At 39.9% G+C, this 23,813-nt stretch overlaps 1 protein-coding gene and 1 pseudogene across 1 annotated transcript; both read left to right on the top strand.

Moving 5' to 3' along the window:
• The first annotated feature begins 3,751 nt into the window (after window positions 1-3,751).
• On the top strand, window positions 3,752-12,019 carry LOC114351061 (uncharacterized). The gene is made up of 3 exons (XM_028302143.1): window positions 3,752-3,992; window positions 11,529-11,674; window positions 11,755-12,019. The coding sequence occupies exons 1-3, from the start codon at window positions 3,752-3,754 to the stop codon at window positions 11,941-11,943; spliced, it is 576 nt and encodes a 191-aa protein (XP_028157944.1). The 3' UTR covers window positions 11,944-12,019.
• Window positions 12,020-13,460: 1,441 nt separating this feature from the next.
• LOC114350984 (uncharacterized) lies at window positions 13,461-20,843 on the top strand (annotated as a pseudogene).
• The last annotated feature ends 2,970 nt before the right edge of the window (window positions 20,844-23,813 follow it).

Raw genomic sequence — 23,813 nt, 5'->3', positions numbered from 1 at the left:
TGTTTTATGCATCCTGCTTTTCCTCACTTTTGTTTTTGCATGGCTTAAGGTTTGGGCAGATCTCAAGAATAATACGAAAAAGAAATCTGCCAAAATCAACAAATCCATGAGAAGCACCGGAGGTGGGCCAGCCCTTAAAATCTGTTTATCAGATTTAGAACAGAGGGTGATTGCTCTAATGGGAGTTGAAGCAGCGACCGGAATGGGTAACATACCGGAGATAGGTTTTCCAGAGGGTTATTATTATCATACTAAACTTAACCCGATTCCGATTTGTGTGTTTTTCATTATTATTAGTGTAGTGTTATAACTGTAAGTTTGGGTATCAGCACGTCAATAATTTTTCTACAAAGGATAGTGCCAGGGTCTGGACCAAGTGTTTCCCAGAATCAACCAATAGTGCATTTTATTCCTCAGGCCTATACTAATGTTTAAACCGAAGCGCACTGAAATCTGTCCCTGGAGTTAAGAGAAAAAAAGATTTTTGCTTTGAATTTTTAACATACAAAATATCATCGATGTATACGTACTACGCATAAGATTTCGCGATTTTGGCATTAAATAACACTCGCTATGTTGAACTTAACCATATTGCATCCATTTTAGGGTTTTTTTTTTAAGTTGGGGAGGTGTAGGAGATTTCATACCAGAAGTTTCAGGAGGGGGGGCAGGTGGTAGGAAGGTGGGGTTGCAAATTTAGGGGTATTTTTAAATTGGGGAAGTGTAGGAGACTTTATACCAGAAGTTTCAGGAAGGGGGGCTAGGGGTGGGGGGCAGGTGGTAGGAGTGTGGGGTTGCAAGTAGGTGCTGGAACGGTAGGGGAAGTGGACTGATATCCTCCTACGGGAGGTCGGGTCGGTACGGCTAGCGGTCGAGAACTCCCAACGTCGGGGTTCCGCGGCTCACTCGCAGCTGGACGGACAGCAGCCTGACGACCAAGGTCGCCAACGGCTCCGTGCGGCGCACCGCTCCGCTCGACGGCACCTACTACGTAGAGGTGAGCGCCTACACCACCAGCGACGCGCTCAGGGTGTTGCCCGCGCGAGAAGGCGCTGCTCACCGCGAAGGTCCAGCTGAACAGCAGCACATCGGAGTGGCATGATCTTCAGAAGTTTATGAAGAGTCTGAAGAAATTATTTGAAGATCGAGAGCCTGTATTTTATAGCAGTAAAGTTAATATTAAATAATAAAAAAATATTTTAGTTAATAATAACCCCCACATTCCCCCCTTCCGGTCAGAAAGAGGTCTGAGGCCACCTTTGCTAACCACAAAAACAATAGGTCTCTCCCATGTCGGACTCGGAGACCACAAGTAGAACTACACACATAAAACACCCTGGAAAGATACAAAAAAAGAGGTACGCGGCGCCAAGAAAAGGAGACTCCAAATTCGGCAAAAGCGTAGCCTTCTTACAAGACCTAGGCAAGAAAACGTCCACAGGCGGCTTGCGCAGAGCAGTGACCATCAAAAACGCCCAAGCGAGCGCAAGAATGGCTGCCGTAGACGCCGTCGCAAGGAAAAAAGTTGCTGTTTGTGAAAATTACCAAAAGGCAATTCACATTCTTGCACCAGAAATTCGCTTTTTCAATGTTGGTTAGAGATGCGGCGAATAGTGGTTTCACCGAATAACCGAATACTATTCGGTTTAATCTTTACCGAACCGGATATTCGGCCTACCATTTATTCGGTTTACCATTACACTGCATTCAATGCAGAATGAAAATGATGAAATATCAAAAGCCAAGGCTGTTTCGATTACATCTGATATGTGGACTTGCTTGAACAACATGCTTAGCTTTGAGCACCTATTGTGGTATTAAATTAAATAAATCTCTTTATTACGATGCACCATTATCACATAAAGTTCACTGCGGCAGAACAAAAGCAGAAGCCATTGTTTTGAATGTCCTAGCACCGAATTCAATCGAGTCAACAATACAAGACCTAAAAAGGACTCAATCTGGAGGCGGGGTTCACTTTTCGATTGCTATCAACGCCTCAAATAAAGGATCCCAGAAAATGTATCCAATTGTCATCAGATACTTTGACCAAGAAAAGGGTGTTCAGGATAATTATTGGATTTTTATGAGGATTCGAACGAAACATCTCAAAAACATTTTGAAAATATTGACAGTTTTTTGCTTCAACATGACTAAGACACAACTTTGCTGTCTGCGTTCTCTGCATCGGTTAATTATGGTGCTCACAATTCCGTGTACCAAAAAATCAATGATAAATATTCCGATACCAAAGTCCTTAAAGCAAATTGTAACTGTCATGTTCTTCATAATGCCGCCAGAAACGCTATGAAAGCTTTAACTTACGATGTGGAATAAGTCAGTTCAAGTATTGTTCAGGCCAAACGCCTGATGCTTGAAGCATGGCAACATCGTCTCACGTCAAACAGCGGCGGCGCGAACGCCGCAGTCATCGTAGTAAAGTCAGTGCGCTTTCAACTACCGAGTGACAAACATCAATTTTCCATAATATTGTAAATTTTAAACTACGAGTAAACCATCATCATCAGCAAGTCATTCTGTAGTATCATTTCATCAAAGCCTTCGCGGAAAACCGAAGACCGGCGCACAAATTCAGAAGTAAAGCTGTGCAAGATGGCGCAGAGTATAAAGATAAGGCATTGTCACCATTGAAACCATCATTAGTATCAAGTTTCACATCCCCATTTAAAGTCAAAACTTTCAAGAAATCAAGACCTTCTGAGACGGGTAAAATAACAAGAAATATATTTACTGAAGATGAGCACTCAGATAAACTCCATTAGAAATATGTTCAAAAAGGAGGAAACCTATCTACGTTTCATCAATATAGGTAATTTTACATTCTGCCACCAAAAGTTGAAAAGCGTGATACTTTCGTATGTAAGAGACATGAAAATTTACAAATGAAAGCTACTGTTCTCAAATCGATTGGAGTGTTAGCAACTAAAGACCTTGATGATCTTGTGGCTATGGTCGTATGTGATGTGAAATCAAAGAAATGTGCTTACAGTGAGTGTGAGACTTGTATAAATAAACATATTGATTTCGTAATGGGCGAAAATGATATGAACTGTGGGGTCGCGATGACGCAATTCTATGAAACAATATTTAGTGTCAGCATATTCAGGCGTCGCAGCCCGGCCGTTCGGCCAGCTCGCCAGTCATCCCACTCCGGTGTTACAGTATGTACGTTTATTGAAGAACACGCGAAAATAAATACGGTTTACATAAATATGTAGTTATTGGACAAACACCCCGCACCCACCTACAAATTGTGACCACCAACGATCTGACGCTGTAACATCGTTAAAAAAAAGTGAAACCGTGAACTTTCTTTTGGTGAACATTGTAATTAACGTGTTGGACATCCATTTTTAGACTGTAATTTCATACAAAACTTATGTGCAAAAAGCGAATCTAGTATGCAAAATCATCAAACTTCTAATGCTTGTAACTCAGTTCAGACTGAGTTTAGGGGTATACATGTCATAGTAAGTTTGGTTTATTACACTATTTTGTAATCAAAAAACAAGGTTTGGTCGATGGCCGCGCGAAAAAAAAAAGACGCCAATTTCCGGCATTGTCTTTTGACAAAGACAGGACTTGTTATGTTGATTCAAACCTTGTACCAGAAGATCACATATTCAAGGCTCATATAGAAGATAAGACATGGCCAACACCGAAACAGATTCTGGATTTTGGGCCCCATTGGCATGAGCTGCCGCTGACCAAATGTTTCGATATCCCCGATATGATAGACCCCTCTCTAATTTATTCGGACAAGAGTCACTCTTGTGACTTAGAAGAGCTAAAACAACATGTGCTATCCAGGTCCGAGAAACCTGTTCCCAGCAAAAAAGTCATGGAGCCTTATTTAAACAGAAAACCAACCAACTGGCCTGCCTTTTTAGAAGATATTGATAGAAGGGGTCTCTCTGCTGAGAAATTACTCATTGGCTTAAAAGGAAAAGAAAGAGAACTGAAGATAAAAGGTAGGTTTTTTGCTTTAATGTCATGGGAGTTAAGAGAGTACTTTGTAATCACAGAATATTTAATCAAGAAGCATTTCGTCCCTCTATTCAAAGGATTGACCATGGCGGATAACTCCACAGTTCTTACCAAAAAATTAATGGATAACACATATGGACAAGGATTAGACGATTATGAACATGTCTGCTTTTCAAATCACGTGGATTATGAAAAGTGGAATAACCACCAGAGAGGAGAAACTAACAATCCGACATTTAGAGTCATGGGTCAATTTCTAGGTTATCCAAATTTAATTGAGAGAACTCATAAATTCTTTGAGAAAAGCTTGATCTACTACAATCAAAGACCAGATCTGATGGATGTCGTAGGAGGAAGGGTAGTTAACAAACCTGGGCATTTGGTTTGTTGGCAGGGACAGGCTGGAGGGTTAGAAGGGCTCAGACAGAAGGGATGGAGCATCACTAACTTGCTCATAATTAGAAGAGCCAGTATTCGACGAAACACCCGGGTTCAGATATTGGCCCAAGGAGACAATCAAGTTATCTGCACACAATACTCCTTACATAAGACCCCGGATGAAGCCGAACTGATGAAATGCCTAAATGATATCTCCCGCAACAACGATGCAATAATGTCTGAGATTGAAGAAGGGGCTAGAAGATTAGGACTTATTATAAACAGAGATGAGACGATGAGATCAGCTGATTTTCTCAGCTATGGGAAAGTACCTGTTTTTTAGAGGAAACATAAGAGGGCTTGAGACAAAAAGATGGTCAAGAGTGACATGTGTATCCAATGATCAGCTCCCTTGTCTAGGGAATATTCTCTCAACAGTTTCATCCAATGCATTAACTGTAGCCCATTATTCAGAAAGTCCCTTGAATGCGATGGTCCATTACAATTTTTTGGGTAATTTAGTGAATGATCTTTTGGAGAGACATAATCCTGCTTTAAAACAGTCTACCCGAAATGCTATACAAAATGCGAACCTCCTGAAAACATTTACTTATAAGGCAGGATTATTGTATTTAGACCCATCTCTGGGAGGGATCACCGGGATGTCCCCAGGAAGATTCCTAATGAGGATGTTTCCGGACCCAGTTACTGAGTCTCTTGCATCATTCAAGATAATCCATGATCATATAGATCCTGAATTAAGGAAAAGTATACTTCACATCATCACACTAAAATTAGGAAGGATATCAACAGCTTCCTTCATGAAACTGCTTGAAGATCCTTTGTCTTTGAACCTACCCACTGGGATAAAAGCTTTGACTATGATAAAACAAGAGGTCAAAAGATCGCTATTAGCCAATATTCCGAAAATAAAGAACTTCCATGTACGAGACGCATTATTATATTCTCGGACAGAAGAGCCGAGATTTTTGAATTACTTAAAATCAATAAAGCCACTATTCCCGAGATTCTTAAGTGAGTATAAGTCATCTACTTATCTAGGGATAACAGACTCATTGATTGGACTGTTTGAAAACTCCAAGACCATTAGAAATGTTTGCTCAAAGAAAATGAGTGCAGATGTGGATAAGATTGCAGTAAGAAGTGAGATCATAAGCATCGTTGGCCTCATCGAGAAATCCAAGCTGGGGGAATCCCATTTGAAGATATGGACTTGTTCTAGTCGATATGCCGATGAATTGAGACTCAGATCTTGGGGGTCACCTGTTATTGGTGCAACAGTCCCTCACCCACTGGAATTGATACACAAGTATAGCATGTATCAAGGTAGGTGTAGTTTATGCATACTCCCAGGGGCTTTAGGAACATATATCTCCGTTTTAATCCCAAATGGACTACACAACTACTGGGAAACCAGGGGACCGTATCAAGCCTATTTAGGCTCAAGGACATCCGAGACCACCAGTCTTCTGACCCCTTGGGAAAGAGAGGCAGTAGTTCCTCTGATAGAGAGAGCCAGTCGACTCAGGAATTCCATAAACTGGTTCATTGCTGCTCAGTCCAACTTAGCTCAAAGTATAAAAATGAATTTAGATTCCTTGACAGGAGAAGATTCAGGAGCAACAGACACCACATTCAGGAGAACCGGTTCAGCTCCTCATAGATTCTCATGCTCACGACAGAGTTCAGGAGGATTCTCTGGTCATTCACCGGTCAAACTAGCTAGGATGTGTGCCACAACAGATACTCTATCTGATTTGAACAGCAAAAATCATGATTTTATGTATCAAAGCTTGTTAATTTACTCACAGATCACTGCAGGAGAGCTTCATGACAATAGGGCTGATCAAGGATTTTACCACTTCCATGCATCTTGTTTATGCTGTATAAGAGAAGTTGATGATATAACTTTGGAAGCCTCACAAGTATTCCAACATATAGATGTGAGTGCGAAACTATAGTAAAATGCCCCATGGTTCAAAGAATTGAAATTGATCCGGTTACACCCATGCAATTGGGATCTCCTTTCCATTTTTGACAAGAGTTTCCATATTGGTCGTGCACAGGGATTCCTATACGGCATGTTAGTGTACCAGCGCAGTCAAACAGCAAATGACTCATCATTGTTCCCGGTCGGCATGAAGGACAGAAATCTTCCAGCTAGCTATCTAATCGGGTTGTTAGATGGTTTAAGTCGAGCAGGTGCCATATCTTGTCTGAGTAGACGCTCTGTTACAGAATCGAAGAAACCTAGACCTACTATATTGGGTACGGTCTTTCATTTAATAGAGAAATTGTCATTACATCCTAGAGTCGTCAATATGTGGAGAGGAAATAACTTTCAGATGGAGTTTTTGACGGTTCCCCACAAAACTCCGTCCTCTTATCCCTTGAACAATATGGACCTTGGGTCCTTGGGCCGAAATTACATGAAATACATGTATTTGAAGCATTTCCTCAAGTCAGAAGAGGCTTATACAGCTTATCCTGCCTTGATAGTATTCTCAGAGACAAGTGATCCGGATATAGTTTAGTCCTTGGCTATATCAGGCATCTTGACAGATTTATTGTACAAAAAGGGTTTGGACCAAGAACATAAGGAACAATTAAGATCTCTAAAAGATATCGTTTGCCAAATCCAGGATAGGGAAACTAGATCAAACAATTTGTCATGGTTCAAAGGATCAATCACAATTGTGGATCCGGAGGTCAGACATGCATGCAGTGATATGGTAGCAGAGCGTAGTTGCGATCTACGAACAAACAAATGGATAGAAGACAAATACAACACATCTGATGCAACCAGCTGACGTAAGTGTTTTTAAACCATTAAAATCTGAATGGGCTAATACTGTCCTAGTTACGCTTCAGCCAACTTTTATGGCTATAAAACTGTTAAGTTGGGATTAATCGCTATCCATCTGTTAAAGAGGACACGTGACATCATTATTTGGTTTTATAACCATAAAAATTGGTCTAACTGATCCCAGAGGTGAGCCCAAAGTGAGGTCTCTTTTCAAGTCACATTTATGGTATATGTAAATCATTTATTTAGAAATGAAATGCGATTTTCTTTATTTATTGGGCTTTCAAATAACACCAATATTGTTGGGGTACCATGATTGAGTCAGAAGAAAATCTTTAAAGTTCGCGTCGCGGAAGGTGCGGTTTATTTGATGTTGAGTGTATATTATAAAAAACATATTAAGTATGAGTGAAGATTACCCAAATATGTTAAAGTTACAAAGTTATATGAAATACTGGCTCAAAAATGTCGATGTTAGAAAAATGTGGTCGGTTTTCAGCGAAAGACATCGGACTTATAACTGTAGCGAAAGTTGGAACTCGGGTTTAATCAAAATGATTGGTCGAAAACGCCCCTATGTACATTGTACAGTTACTGAACGTTACAGATGCTGAACAAAAGCGAAACGATTGTCAACATTGTTTAAACTTCCAAGAAGTACTTTAGAAAGATACATGTCTAAAGCTAGAAATTGTTTAACAAATTCGTTTGTGCCATTATATTTGGGATTAGGATGTTTGTGAATCCAAGCTGTAGCTCAGAAAAAAATTTATTCCAGATGGTTTATTTGGTAATCCAGATTTAGCAGAGAATATTAAGCCTGCGATTGTCATTTTTGACGGCACTTAGGTATATGTGTTGTGTATGTTTAAAGCAGCAGTAATTTTTCATACCAAAAAAGACTCATACAGTCTGCACAAATATTGTAATCAAGCCATTTCTTTTTGTTTGTTGTGATGGTACAATAATTATTACAATCACTTGGTCCGTTCCCAGCAACCGAAAGTGACTCTGATATTATGTCTAAAGAATTCCGCAATGAAAATAGTGTTTATAGAATTTATTTTAGACACGGTGACGTCAGGATGTGTGAACAATGTGTCGATAGGTAGTTGAAGTGATAAACGGTAAAATAAAACGGCAAGTTATTTCGGCAAGAATATTTTAACCGTGCTTTATGGCTGATTTTAATATAGCGTGTGCACTGTGCATTGTTAAATGAGCTCCACCACACCGTCTTCATCGAGGGCAAGTGCCACACCATCTTCACCTCCACTGATGACAAGTGAAATGAGTGGTGGAGGATTGCATGCTAAATGCCCGGTATTGCAGAAAACCGTGTTAACTCCTCCTCAGCCAGCAAGAGAAATGACGTTACGCCGGCCGAACTATTAGGCAGCCGCAACGACTGAACCTATAAATAACAAGAGAGAGAATGTTGGCCACTGTCATAGAGTTTCATTGAGATTGTCTGTGCAAAGCGTCTCGTTGTGTTCATGGACAATAAATGTCAGTTGTATTGTCATGGTCGTTTCATTAGCATTAATCCTAATCATTCTTAAATACTACGTGGTGTCAGGTGTGGAGTACGAACCCACGCTCCTTCTCGGGAACCAGACCCAGCAGCAGCAGCGCGGGCGAGAACCGCGTCCCCCAGTAAAGCAGGAGCGCAGAAAGGAGGCAGCGGTTAAATGTGATCGGTGCGGTCGCAATCATACGCTCGTATTCACAAACATTACTATGAGGTCTCACAGTGCGCGTGCCCCCACAGGGTGACACACGAACCAATCACAGAGCTCTATTCAACGCTGTACGTTTGATTTGCTGCTTCACTTACGCAAGCATCGTTTGTGAATACGGGTAATAGACTATTACTCTGGAGCTATTCGATTTGAAGAACTGTCTAATTTAGCATTTTCAGTGTTAACGTTGTCGGATTACTAATGTTTGGCCAAAAAACGTTTCCCAAATTATCACATCGCAAACAACGTTTCGCAAATTTTCATTTGGCAAATTCTCATTTGGCAAAGCAACTTATTGCAAACTTTTAATTCGCAAATGTTTTTTTTGGCATATTATTGTTTAGCAAATTATTGTTTGGCAAAGTATGGTTTGCCAAATGTTTCATTAGGCAAAAATATTTCACGATAAACTATTTACAAAATAATTTGATTGGTGCATAGAATGGTACACAAATTAGCTTGTGGTTATGATTTTGTTTAGTGGGGAGTTAATATAAAATTTGTTCTACATTAATTTCCTTATTTCATTCTTTGTATCGAAATTTCCAAATGATTCATTAACAATAGAGGTGATTCTAGCGCTCGGCGGCCGCTGCCGCGGCACGCTTCGCTCGCCTTCGCGCATTAAGGGTCACTGTTCTAACCTAACCTACTATTTTCTGCAACTTACTTTTTGCAACCATACTATTTTCTGCAATGTTTTACATAAAATTATTGTGAAAACCATGATCATGTGCCTTATGATTTGATTTGTGGGTAACGGTGGGTAAGTATGCGAAGTGTCAATTTGACCAAACAAATTATTTGGGATATAATATTTGGCAACATAAAACATTTGCTATATAAACATTTGCCAAGTAAAATTTGGCCAAATGATAATTTGACCAAATGAATTAGTTGCGAAAAGTACAGTTGCTAAAAGTTCATTTGGGAAACGAAACTTTGGCGATAAGTTGTTTGCGAAGTGAAATTTGGCGAAAAGTAATTTGGCCAAACGGAAGGATACCTAACGTTGTCCCATTCGAACGCTGAAGTAGAAAAATTTTCAGCATGATGAATATTGTCAAATCGAAACTGAGGAATAGAATGACGGTGTCAACGTTGAATAGCATTATGTTTTTGCGAAACCAGCTAAAAATCCGTAAGACTAATTGTTTTAGCTATCAACTACCGGATGAAGTAGTAAACCAAATCCGTAAAGATGGGAAATATTCATTCAGAGGCCAAACAAACACGGAATTGCAACAGCCGTCTACGTCGCAAACCATCCGAACTGATGAAGATAGTGAAGATGAAGAGTTTCCTACATTATTTGATGTTGAGTTAGACTTTTAAGTTTTGTTTTTAATATTTTTACTCAATAAATAAATTTGATTCTTCGTTTTACTGTTTCTTTATTAAAAAAATATTTAGCGACATCTGGAGACTTTTTATGTTACTAAATTTACCTATATCTAGGGACTTTCGAATGGCAGTCTAGGGACATCCACCAATACAACGTGGCAACACTAGTAATAGTGTCAGTAACAAGTGTTGGGCTCGTAATGTGAAGTGCTATCGATGTGAGCGATTCGGTCATTTCGCTAAAATGTGTAGATCGAGGCAAGAAAGTGAGTTGAATCAGTTAATTGAGTCTGAGGATCGAGGGGATTGCGCATACTTCCACAACGGGAGAGAGTGGATTGGTGGAAGCTGCTCAGCCGCCTTATCATAGAACTAGGACTGGTAGAATTGTTCATCCACCTCAAAGATACGGGTTTGAATAGAAATATTTAAACAAATAAAAGATTCTCAAATGTAAGCAAACAGTATTATTAAAAATGTTTATTGTTAAGTATTACTTCTCTACTTAAGATGTGTATTATAGTTTTAAGTATTAAATAAGTTGACTTCTCAAAAACTTATAAAAAGAAGAGAGATGTCATAGAGTTTAGTGATTGATTGTCTGTGCAAAGCGTCTCGTTGTGTTCATAGACAATAAATGTCAGTTGCATTGTCATGGTCGTTTCATTAGCATTAATCCCAATCATTCTTAAATACTACAGCCACTGGATACAGCCCTACCCCTATAAAATCTCGGACTTGACAGCTCAGCGGCGTCCGGTTCCGCCCACTTACTTACTCTCGGTTGCTCTCTATCTTGATCGTGCATTATTAATTGTATTGTTATTACAAAGACGAATAAAACCAGTATTGACATCTACAAGGTGTTTATTGGAAGTCCTGTTTCCCCGCACACAAGTCAACCCAGCCACAACAATGCAGACATTAAAAATAAGAACAAAGACGTCGTTATGAAATGTCAAATTCATAACACCGTGGACTTTACTGGAAGATTCCACAAACAGGGCGCTGCCGCAAACCTCCTATAAATAGGAGCTACAACCACGATCCGTGGTCATTCTTCGTTCATTATTCATCCAACTAGCAGCCTTAGCCATAATACAGTACTTAGTTTATAACAATTGTACCATTATTATTGTGAAGTACGAAAGTATTTTTTATAAAGATACAGTTTTCGTTATTTTGACTCACATACACAACAATGCCTTATACAGAGAAATAAGTCGTAGATGTAAGCAGAGAAAAACAAATAGATCTAAACGAAACCGAGTTTAAGAATAGGTTTCGTCTTAGTAAAGAAGCTTTTATTTTCTTATGTGATAAATTACGTCGAAAGATTTCTTTGAAGTCAACCAAACGAATTAGCTTAGAGAACTTAAGGTGAGATAAGTAAACATTCTGAAAAAATATATTAATGAGTTACTGATGAATTTACTATTTCTGATTTTGTTTACACACGTCCTTTGTGCATTGTCTTTTTACGCTACTGGATCGTACCAAAGACTAGTTGGAATGGCAAAACATTTAGGTCAAACTACAGTCAGCAAGTACGCACAAGAAGTGACCGATGCACTTGTTAGTCCGCCAATATTGTATACCTTACAAATATATGGAACAATTTTGTTTCTTGATTTTTTTCTCTAAGATTTCACTCGAATATCATAATTCATAATATATTTCAATAATTTTAATTAAAACGACGTTTAGTTTCAAAGACGGCCCATTTCTGTGCGGTTTGAATCAAAACTGCTGCGCTAGTGCGCGTTCAAACATTCACAGTAGCGAATTCGGGCGATGTGCAAGATGGTGGAAAACGAGTGTTTCTTACATTTTGTATCTCCAGTTTTAATTGCATTATAAAAGTTTTTGAGGCTCAACATGAATAAACGTGCTAAAATTGTTATCATGATGATCGCCCCAACGTAGTAAGAAATCGTTTCTTATGGAAACGCAAAAGGAATCCACAAAATTGGGAAAGAAATGTCGCCAAAAGAAACAGCTAAGCAAGTAGTCTAGGGTTGACACAATTTTGATTTTCATGATTTACATTTAAACATAAATGAAAGTTAGTGGTTGTTACAATAGTACGATTCAATTTTACAAATATTAGTGTCCGACCGAAATATGACTTTTACCCGGAACCGACATTTAATATTAAGACTCGTGCCTTAGCTTCAGCCACATTAAATTAAGCTTCAAGTTTCGGTACATTACTTGGGGCATCGCCACTGTCATACACTATTGTTTTTGCACGTCCCCACAAAAAGAAGTCTAAAGGAGTCAGGTCGGGAGACCGCAGAGGCCAAGCCACAGGCCCAATCCGAAGCGCTCCCCATATGCCCCACCACTGGATTGCTGCCCTGGTAAGAATGATACCGTCACACGACATGGTGTAAAAAAACAGAAACGCCTAATGACAGATACCATAAAAAATTTGCACCAGAAATACTTGAATTCAGTGTTTCCACCGATTAGTTACGTAACCTTCACACGAATGAAACCTTTTTGGGTGCAACAGCCCAATTTGAATACGCGAAACACGTGTCTTAGTGAAAAGCACGAAAATATGGACCTTTTAATAAACGCTTTTAAAGTACACGGAATTATTAAAAGGCCAGTAGAATGACTGGATGGTGGCAGGGAACTTCATCAGATGGCATGTGTTGTGCGCAACTGCGTACAAACTATTCGAATGATGGATTCGGTGCAGTTCCTAGCCTCTCCAGAGCTGCTGCATAATGTGTAAGTTGACTCCGCTGTTGCGTGAAAAATGTGTTGACTTTGCACATGCCAACTTTGGCCTACGTCAGTTTAAGCTAGAATTACTTTTATCTTTACTCACGCATCAGTCTCGGGTCCATTTAAGATTTGACATCTTCGACGACGGCCGGGCCTGGCGGGGCACGGCCGTGTGGGTTCCATAGACTCTATCACCTCAGACATGCTGCGTCCTGTAGCCAATACCACGCCAGGGCCACGCTGCCCCTCAATCCTGACCATTGACTCGCTGTCCCCACGGCCCCACCATCCCAGAGGGCGGCCAAGGCTCCGAAGTCCGCACAAAAACGAAAGACGCAGGTGGCCCCGCTGCCCATACCAGACTTTGGGGATACACTCCTGACTCCCATACTCAAGAAGCTCCACAGCATGATTTGGTAATCATGTACGTACTGGTGTACGGCGCTGATGTCAACCCTGCCGCTGCTGCATCTGAGACACCTGTCAACACCCACTGCTGTGAGGAGACCCTCTCGGCCGCTGTAACGCGCGCTGTGAGTGCTGTGACTCAGGCGGTGAGGTCGGAATTTGGGCGGACAAGGTGCCCTTGAGCGAGTGAGAAGAAAACATCGAGAGATTCGTAACATCTACGCCCTCTGCATCGATAAGAGGATCATTAGTTTGGCTTGCAATGTGACGTTGAAAGCACCTCCCGCGCCGCGTTCGGTCCCACAGCTCTGGACTGAATTTATTTATCGTTTTATATTGTGTTAATCGCATTTGGAGATCTCCCGCGAGTGTATTTCGTGGACCACATATGGTGCAGTGCATTGGGTGTGTGAAATACCTCCTAACTCGATCATCATCGAAGAAGACGTCCAGGCAGACGATACCACCTGGACTCCAGCGCCCGAGAAAACCCAGATCGTACTGAGGTTCTTGCCTACAGAACATCTCCCGTGAGTATTTTACCTTTCACATTTCCATCCTCTCCATATGTCTGCTGGCCCACGTTCACTTTTATCTCTAATTACTTATAAAGATCGATTAATAAATAATCAAGGCAAAAATAATATATACCGCAAAACGAAAACACCTACAGTCCCCTCCAGAAGTTTCGACTTCTAACCGCGGTGTGAAGGAAATAAATAACTCTTCATACTAACGGTGGCTCCATATTGTTTTTGGCCACACCAGCGACGTTACCAAGTATAACTCTGAAAGTCTGAGCCCCGATTACGGTAACTTTTAACGTCTACAATCCAGACACGCTTCTCGATTCTGCGATACGATTGGTCGTTCAACAGCGTACGTTAGCTGTTTTGACCAATCGTATCGCAGAATCGAGAAGCGTGTCTGGATTGTAGACGTTAAAAGTTACCGTAATCGGGGCTCTGGTCAGAAGCCTATCAGTGGGCCAAGTTGCGAGAGTGGATCTACCTCACAATAAGGATTGGATGCATGGGAAATGAAACATACATATTGTCGGATTAGCAATACGCTTGAAGCTAGCTAATCCCCCACTAGAAGCCAAAAATGTGCTTATCGGCCAGAAAATAAAAAGGGGTAGAAAATAAAATATTATTTATTGGTGATCACTTTAAATTAGTTTGCTTCAATACTTATTAGGACAAACCTATTAAAATACACTCAAAAATATTAATTTGGTACTAGACCCTATATCTCCATGATTTTAGGTTGTGGGTGCCGACACAGCACACACATACAGCCACTCCATGCAAATGTATGAGTAATTAATAGATATGTACAATGTAACCTGATAACGGACGCCGAGCGATCGGCGCTCCCGACTTAAAATATTTAGTCCTTAATTCGAGAGCACTATGTAAGCACGCAGACAAAATTTAATATAAATCGGTATTGCCAGAATTAGTGCGTATCATTTCCACCCCTACATAAGACCTGATAGGTGCTAATCGAGTAGGACTCAACATTGGTGACCCCGTCTTGTTCTTGTGTTAGTAGGTACCTACCTAAAATTAAGTTGTTATTATTATTATTTTTAGAGGTTTTTAGTGTCGGGGGTTTTTTAAATTTTAAATTTAAGTTTTTCTAAATGCTAGCATATTTCAGCATGTCATTTTCAGTTTTATATTATTCCTCAAATCCTTATTTGTATATGTATGTAGTTATGTACAGTCGCGGAATGAAAAGTTTCGTCACCTTAGTGTCGGTTTTCGCTTGCACTAGGTACTGTGAGAGTCAAACCTGCCAACATAACAGTGCAAGAAACAGTGCTGCTAACATTTAAATAAATATGACGTTTGCTAACGAATAAGGTTTTGCTTGTTTATTTTTCTATCCCATCAGTGCAATGCAATGATGACATTGACCAATTGACAATATTTTTTTTTTATTTAAAAGAAATAATAATGGCAGGTTGAACCAACAAGAAGGTTTTAGTTTATGAATCATAATCTTCTTGACAAGATAAATCGTCAAACAACTTTGATCTGAATAATTTTGAACTTTACTGATGAACAGTTAAAGATTATTTTCTCTAACTCGAGATTATTCTGTAACATAGTTTCAAAAGGTAATATGTGCTCGCGATTCGTTGAAGGAATCAATTTGAAAACTGACGAACCTTTTCATTCCGTGACTGTACATATTTACTTGTTCCCGGATGCGAATGTGAGTTTATTTGTTTCGCGTAATGCTTTTCTTTCTTCTGCAGCTTTGCCTTGTGCCGACACCAATCGCAAAAGTGAGCATGACGTTTCGACTCATGAAATCAGTTGCGAGGAGAGTGTCGAACTGCTTTTTTCTGGCATGGGGTGCTCGGGGTATTTTAACACAAGATTTCATGAAGATGTTGATGAAAAGAGTATAGAGCCTCCACCCTATTCTCCGTTAATTCCTAGACCACTTAGCAATCACAATAAAATGCATGACAAACAAATATTCACTAACTCCTCTCTTAGCCTTGTCCAGCACATAAAACCTTCTGAACCTGATGTTACGCTTCATGAAACAATTAATGAGAAAATAATCACCTGTGTCTCGTCCCATAAGTCCAAGACCCAATCAAAGCACCTTCCCCGATCGACTGTCATCACCTGTACGTTCAATGTCAGCAGAGACAACAAATATATTTAACATTATAAAGGAAGACTTTGAAAACGAATGCGGAGCTTCCCAAAGTATCTTTAATATTAATGAGAATCATTTTGCGAATGCTAAATATTCACTCACCAAGGCGATAGTTTAGTAAAAGAAGTCAGATGGAACACAATGTGTGATTCACTAAAGAGCTCGAGAAATCAGAAACCCTAGTTCCATCTTACTCAAAGTATTTGGCGACACGTACAAAGTGAAGGCCAGAGTGCTTAGTGTGAGTTTGTTAACTCTGTCAGAATGACTACGATATCGAATACCGAGTTGACTTTAAACACATCGTAGAGAGTATACAGGGTGGAATTTTGTAGGTGGCATTACAAAATTCCACTCTGTATACGCGAGTGCGAGTTGCCATCAAAGCATACCATTGGATACGCGTTTGTTCACCAAGAATTGCGTCCATTATTTTTCTTAATGTTGGTATCCTGCGATAAACCGACCAAATAGAATGACAATCACATTCAGTGTTCTTAATGAAAGCGGCTGTCTATCAACTTTGTGCTGGTTATAATCTATCAAACGCGCCATGTTGAAAATTATTGTGCGAGCTTGCAGAAGTTTTTGGAGCGCATTGCATATTTTTTGTTATTATTTTAATCAAATAATAATAATAAAAATGAAGACAAGTTCGTCGCAATTTATAATGATGGTTACATTTATGGAGCAGTAAGTGGAATTTATTTTATTTGGTGTTTAGCTAGCTTACAGATGTTTAACATCGCAGAAATAAAACTTACTTCGTTTGGTCTTTATAGGCATGGAGACCTCACCAAGCCTACGCCGCCATAAGGAGTCAGCGCGCCGCGGCCGCCGCCGGTAGTTTAAAATTCGCGCAGAGACAAAACCCGCAAGAGAGTACAAGTTTAAAATCAATCTAATGTGAAGCGGGCAACGGAGCTGGCAGATATTGACAACCATCTTTGCCTAGGGCACGGTCTCCATAATTTAGTTACGGTTGATGGAATAAAGAAAACACCTGAAGTTTTAAGTCTTGTGACGAAATGCAAGAAAATAGTAAAAAGAGTCAGGTATCGTTTGCCAGAATTGGAGAAAGAGGCAGAAAATGAACAAAAGTTTCTAAGCTCTTTGGAGACTGTTTCTCAAGTGATAGAGGATGATGAAAACGATCATGGATGCATTAATGACTGTAGGTTTATGAAGCTTGGAGAAGTTGACCTCTATCTGACTGCTAACGAATTAACTGCAGCTGGTTTCTTGGCAGAATATACCAAAGAATTAATCCCTTACTACGAACATAATCAACCATTATTACACCAGGAGGGTCACCAGGAAGAAGCTAGTACAAGATCGTTCGTTCGTTAGTTTCAGCCGAAAGACGTCCACAGCTGGACAAAGGCCATCCCAAGGATTTCCACAAAGACCGGTCCTGCGCCGCTCGCATCCAGGCACTTCCGCGACCTTCACCAGATCGTCGGTCCACCTAGTGGGAGGCCTGCCCACGCTACGTCTTCCGGCTCGCGGTCGCCACTCAAGAACTTTCCTGCCCCAGCGGCTATCACAGCTCTTCGAGTTATGTGCCCTGCCCACTGCCACTTGATTTTAGCGATTCTGCAGGCTATGTCAGTCACTCTGGTTCTCCTACGGATCTCCTCATTTCTGATTCGATCACGCAGGGAAACTCCGAGCATAGCACGCTCCATCGCTCTTTGGGTGACCTTGAGCCTTCTTATGAGGCCCATAGTAAGCGACCACGTCTCAGATCCGTATACCATCACTGGCAACACACACTGGTCAGACTTTTGACTTGAGACACTGCTGTATTTCGGACGTCAGAATATTGCGAAGCTTCCCGAACGCTGCCCAGCCGAGCCAGAGTACAAGTAAAGTTTCAATACTTTCCCAACTCTCGCGCAAATACAGCATGCAACACAGTTCTCATGGTTCCGGCTTCGATGATGCTGTTGACCAGGAAGCTTGGAAATACCTAGCTACTGCTGATCCTGCGAAACTTGAAAACGGGGACATGTTGTCCTACTGGCAAACCAGACAATCTGCCTACCCGCGTTTATCGTCATTAGCACAGGCTCTGTTATGTATTCCAGCAACCAGCACTCCGAGCGAAAGAGTGTTTTCGGTTGCTGGATTGCTTTTAACAGCCAAAAGGTCCCGGCTGAGTCCATTTAGGGTGAATATAATAATTTTTGTGCGCGACAACTATAAAAGTTTCAAACAAAATATTTCTGTCAAGAAAAGCGATGAAGTCATCTTATTAGTTTACTTAATAAAGTTATTTCATTTAAGGGTGGTTTTTCATTATACGTCTTAATATGCAAAGTTGAAAAATCCCACGCCGCCGCCGTGGATTTTTTCATGGCGCGCCGCCGCACGATTTTTTTCGACCGGCGCGCACGTCTACCAGTAATGCAAGAGGTAGACTAAATAATCTTAAACATTGGGAGAACCTGATACTGCTACTAAATAGTGATGGTGTGGGGGATAGCAAAACTACTGAGAAGTGGAAGAAGGTTAGTTAAAATGCTGAACTGTTTTAACTATTACAAGGACGCGGTTCTAATAAAATGTTGGCTTCTTTGCATGATTTATTTATTTATTAATTCATACATTGCAATTAAATACATTAAGAATATTAAAACTAGTAACAATGTACCCTGAAAATGATGTAACAAATATTCCTTCTAACAGACTTAAATTTTGGCAGCTATGTAATCAAATTAAACAATCATTTTGGAAAATGTGGTACAAGCAATATCTTAATAGTTTGCAAAATAGGCCTAAATGGCTAGATGTTTTACCCAATGTAAAGGTAGGCACAATTGTAATTTTGAAAGCGGATAATGTACCTGTAATGTCTTGGCCCATGGCTAGAGTTAGGTTTTTCCTGGTTATGATGGCCGTGTAAGAGCGGTAGAAGTAATAAGGTCTAATAGAAAGAGCCATGTGCGCTCTATTCGTAAAATCTGTATCCTACCTATAGATGATAATAATCCCAACTAATATTATAAATGCGAAAGTAACTCTGTCTGTCTGTCTGTCTGTTACGCTTTCCCGCTTAAACCTCGCAACCGATTTTGATGAAATTTGGCATAGAGATAGTTTGAGTCCCGGGAAAGAACATAGGATAGTTTTTATCCCGGTTTTTGAAACAGGGACGCGCGCGATGAAGTTTTTCTGTGACAGACAAAATTCGACGCGGGCGAAGCCGCGGGCGGAAAGCTAGTTAATTATAAGTTAATGTTAAATATTAACTAGGTAACATTATGACAAATAGGTTGACTTGTAGCGCTGTATTCCCTTTTTTTTGTGTTTTCCCTTTTGGACATCGTTGTTCATTGAGTAGTAACTAAGCTCTGTATAAGTAAAAATGTGTTCACCTTTCATATGAAAATTAATATCTTATGTAAGTCCATACATAGCGTCACAATTCCTTTTTTAATGTTATTGGTAATTGTATTGTAACTTGCTTATAAATAAGAGTTCTCTCCTTTTGTAGAGGTGGAGCATGTTGGGTTCCAACACTAAAATTCATTTATTCTTTCATTCGTACGGTCTTGTGACGTATGTATTTGAGCGCCATCGCGCCCAGTAGCGTTTCGTACTCCGGCCATTACACTTGTGATTGTGTTGTAATATCTTAAACTGTGCAGACCTGGCAATAAACTTAATTAGTGAAACACGGCCTTTCAATCAACATCAACTACAACTCCGCTGCCCTACAAAGTTGCTTATATGTATAAGTACTATGCACACCCGGTTGGGTACAGCAATCCACGTCAATACAATATTATATTATTACCTATTACACTTATATTATCTTACTATTTTATTTATTATACCAACATTTATATTTATTTATCATTTAAGGTTTGGTGCGACCATAAAAATAATACCAAAAGAAAGGCTGCACGTCTGCACAGAGCAGCTACTGGTGGTGGGCCAGCAGTATTTGTAAAACTGACAGATTTAGAACTAAGAGTTCTTAATCTCATCAGTGTTCAAGTGGCTACGGGCTTGGCAATAGAAGAAGCTGGGTTGCCACAGGTTTATACTTATTTACATATTACTATACAATCACTTAACTAAAAAAACTATACTATACACTAACATCAACTGCTAGTATATAACTTAAAACTTTATTACCCAGTGTTTCATAAATTGTGTTTTCTTACAGGAGATTCATAATCAGCCCATTCCCACCAATGACTCTGTGCAAGACACGCAAACATCACGTCAAATTGTGGAGTGTAAGTTGCTCATAGCAGAATATTATTATTATGATTAAGTTGTTGTCACGAAATATGTTTTTTTTACTTTAGCTCAGCTCGCTAATTGAGCGACGAGCCAACTTCAGAATCACTGCTAAGAGCAATTTCATCTCCACCGCTTGTACGCTTGATGCACATTGGAGAAGTTTGTAAAGGCAATAGCATGAAGACATGATGGCATTAAGAAGAGGCGAATAGAATCAAGCAGATGGAGATGCAGACTCAAATGGAGTGGCAAGCTATAGGCCACAGAGCTCTTAATCTTTTAGAAAAAATAGTTTTGTTAATAATATATTTTAATACACAATTTACTTATGGCTTTTAACTCATATTGTTCCCTTAGAGCCCTTCCCCTTCCCCTGATTAGGTCAGATGTTGAACCTCCTATTTGACTCTCTGTGGGTCCTATTTCATTGAGCCCATTGTACTCTTCTCCATTATGTTCCAATCCTAGAAGGGTCTCCAGAATCAGCCACAACGCATATGGAATTTAGATGAGACTGGTTTCATGTTTGTAATGAAATCTGGTAAAATTGTAGCATTGACGGGTAAGTCAGGTAATTGCATTCCCCTAGAAAATATTTCGATATTAAACTGTTCATCGGCTATACAAAGAATAAATTTAACGACAGAAAAAGGTGACACTTGCGAAACTGATGAAATTTTTGAAGATGGTTTTATTGAAGCATTGCAAAATATTACTTTTTCTCAATTTTCAGAGTATTATTGAGCAAGTATTACATGATTATTTATTTATTATTTAGATACTATACAGGAGAAAAAATAAATTTAAATTAGAAATAATTATTATTGTGACATTGTCATTATTTCGTTTTGCATAAAATAAAACTATCGATAAATAGTGTCCTGCCACTATTTGCATTTGTGGGGCGGGGCAAATGAAATTTGACCTTGAAATAACCAATCATAACACCTCCGTCGAGCGTCCCGCTACCCGTGCCTTCCTCAAACTTTGGTGACTTTTATGCAATACAAAACACTGTGAGATTGCCACATGTGTTAATACCTGAAATTAGAGCCAACTTTATGATAGACACGGGAAGTACACGATCGTTGATAAGTCCGAAAAAGGAAATGAGTAATTCAACGCCTATAAATACGAAGTGCCGTTTAAAGTTATTAGCACACAAGCACGTAGTAGCCATAATGAAGTAATTCATATTCTGCTATTACAATCATTTGCTACAACGGGAAGTCATAAGTTTTACGTGTATAACGTAGACAATCGTTTCGATGGCTTGATAGGTAGCGACTTGTTAAAGACTCCATGGTGTTGGTCGTGAGAGAACTTTGGCTTTTTACAAGCTTTTATTTTTTAAATATAATTGTACTTAGTGTGTGTAGGTGTTAAGAGTATTTTATAAGTACAAACTTTTTTGGTGTAGTGTAGTGTAGTTTTAGTTTTTTTAATGTAGTGTAGTTTTAGTACTTTTTAAGAAAACATTATTCATATTTATAATGGAATAGGATGTAAATGACTTTTTGATGGATGTAAATTACTCTTTGACAAGAGACGACTTTATGGACGCGTTAATTAATAAATTAGTGCGGCCGTGGCCAATTACACACTTTGTTAAGGTAGAAAAATGCATCAATAATTGTGAAGTGTTTGAAATAGCACCGATTAACAATTTAAACCATTTTGTGTCAGTCATGAACTATGACAATATTATAAATATGGTGTACGAACGAAGACAGTTTCTGGTAAAAAGATTATGAGACATGTAGAGGCTCCTTTAAGAGCAAAATGACGATTTGTAAGAACTATTTATTAGTCTAAACAAATAAAGAAATTTTGACTTTGACTTTGACTTCTGGTGTGCAACGTGCAGGACGTGCGTGTATAACCACTACACGCCGGATGAGTGCACTGTTTGCGCACCTTAGCATTTCAGCTGTTTTTAACCGGTAAGTCTGTTTTGTCGTTAAATAATAACATTAAGTTCATAATAAACTTTTAATAAATCTACTTATAAAATAAAAAACACTTAAAAATAAATGGAGCTTGCCGAGCTCCACGTCATGTCGACATCTGAATCGACATCGACATGACGACATCGCCCACTGCTCTGCACCGATACGGGTGTAGGCGGTGGAACCCGCCACCACCCCGCCCGGCTGGTGAGCTGCGGCTGCGGCTGCTAAAATAGTTTGGATAACTATATAACGTTAACTATATATAAACCATTTGCGAACATGAATGACTAGGAAAGAAAGGTTATTAGGAATCTTTGTTATGAATACCGTGATATCTTTTGACGCAACACAGGGTAACAACTATCCCACCCCACGGTACGTCGTATCCGCTGCCGTGTGGTTTGCAAAAGGCCTCCTGAACACCACGCTTAGACAAATCACAGGCATAGAGAAACCCGGTTGGGTCGCCAAACCTGATAGGGATTATGGCCAGCACAAGCTGTATTTAGGAATGTGCTTACTAATATCATTGGGGAAAGAGATAAACGCCACCAATCGGCCCGCCCTCCAAAAGCGATGGGAGGCGATGCTTGCAGGTATAGGCGTCCCTTCCAGACTAGAAAACGCGCAGGAAAACAATGTATTCGATAGCGTGACTCTCTTCCAGGTCGAAATGAAAGCCAGGCTTGGTCTGAGGGAATCCTTAGTTGGAAAAGTACTCAGCACAGAATACACAGGATCTGAACTCGCAGCCATCAACCAGATAAAGATGGTTTGGGAGCACTCCGGTTATAAAGCCGTGCTATTCATGATGGCCTTTATTGAGGCACGTAGCGCAGTTCTTGAGATAGAGGCGGTCCTGGACCAGGCGCTGGCCCTCAAGCACGCTATGGATCTCGCGAAAACACAACCCAACTTCCCCTTCTCTCGGGTGATGAACCCTAATGCCCACCCAGAGTTCACCCATAAAAATTACAACCATCTGTACGTTGCAGCTATTGCTTATGCAAAGAAAATGAAAAGCGTAGGTGAGAATTTTAGAACATCCGAAGCCATAAAGAGTAATCAATTATCACTCATAAATAGATACTTGGAGGAGGATGCGAAACTCTCCATATCTGAACCATCTGAAGCAGTTATTGAGAAAATGCGCATGCTCGGGCTAGGTACAAGAAGGCGTCGGCGCAGAGATGAAGACAGCTCGGACGAAGAGGAAACGGAGCCAAGGCGGAGGAAGAGAAGGCATTAGTACTTAGTGTTCAATCGTCCATTTTTCACTTTCCAATTTATAATGCATAAATAAACAAGTACGATCTCGTAATATCTTTATCTTTTATTGTGAAAAGATACCTTTAAGTTTATCAAATAATGTAAAACATCAAATCCGTACCTACTAAAAATGAGGATCCTATTTACGTAAGACCATATAGGTTACCTCCAGTCCAGACAGACGAAATTAACAAACAGGTGGAA

The sequence above is a fragment of the Ostrinia furnacalis genome, unplaced genomic scaffold (assembly GCF_004193835.3).
Source record: "Ostrinia furnacalis isolate ACB-3 unplaced genomic scaffold, ASM419383v2 OfSCF0041, whole genome shotgun sequence".
NCBI lineage: Eukaryota > Metazoa > Arthropoda > Insecta > Lepidoptera > Crambidae > Ostrinia > Ostrinia furnacalis.
This window is presented reverse-complemented; position numbering and strand designations above follow the sequence as displayed.

What these genes read in the sequence shown, in the direction of transcription:
- LOC114351061 (XM_028302143.1), top strand. Translation starts at nt 3,752, where the DNA reads ATGATAGACCCCTCTCTAATTTATTCGGACAAGAGTCACTCTTGTGAC. An exon ending in AAGAGAACTGAAGATAAAAG is followed by an intron (nt 3,993 to 11,528) that starts GTAGGTTTTTTG and finishes AATAAGTCGTAG; the next exon opens with ATGTAAGCAGAGAAAAACAA. An exon ending in AACGAATTAGCTTAGAGAAC is followed by an intron (nt 11,675 to 11,754) that starts TTAAGGTGAGAT and finishes ATTTTGTTTACA; the next exon opens with CACGTCCTTTGTGCATTGTC.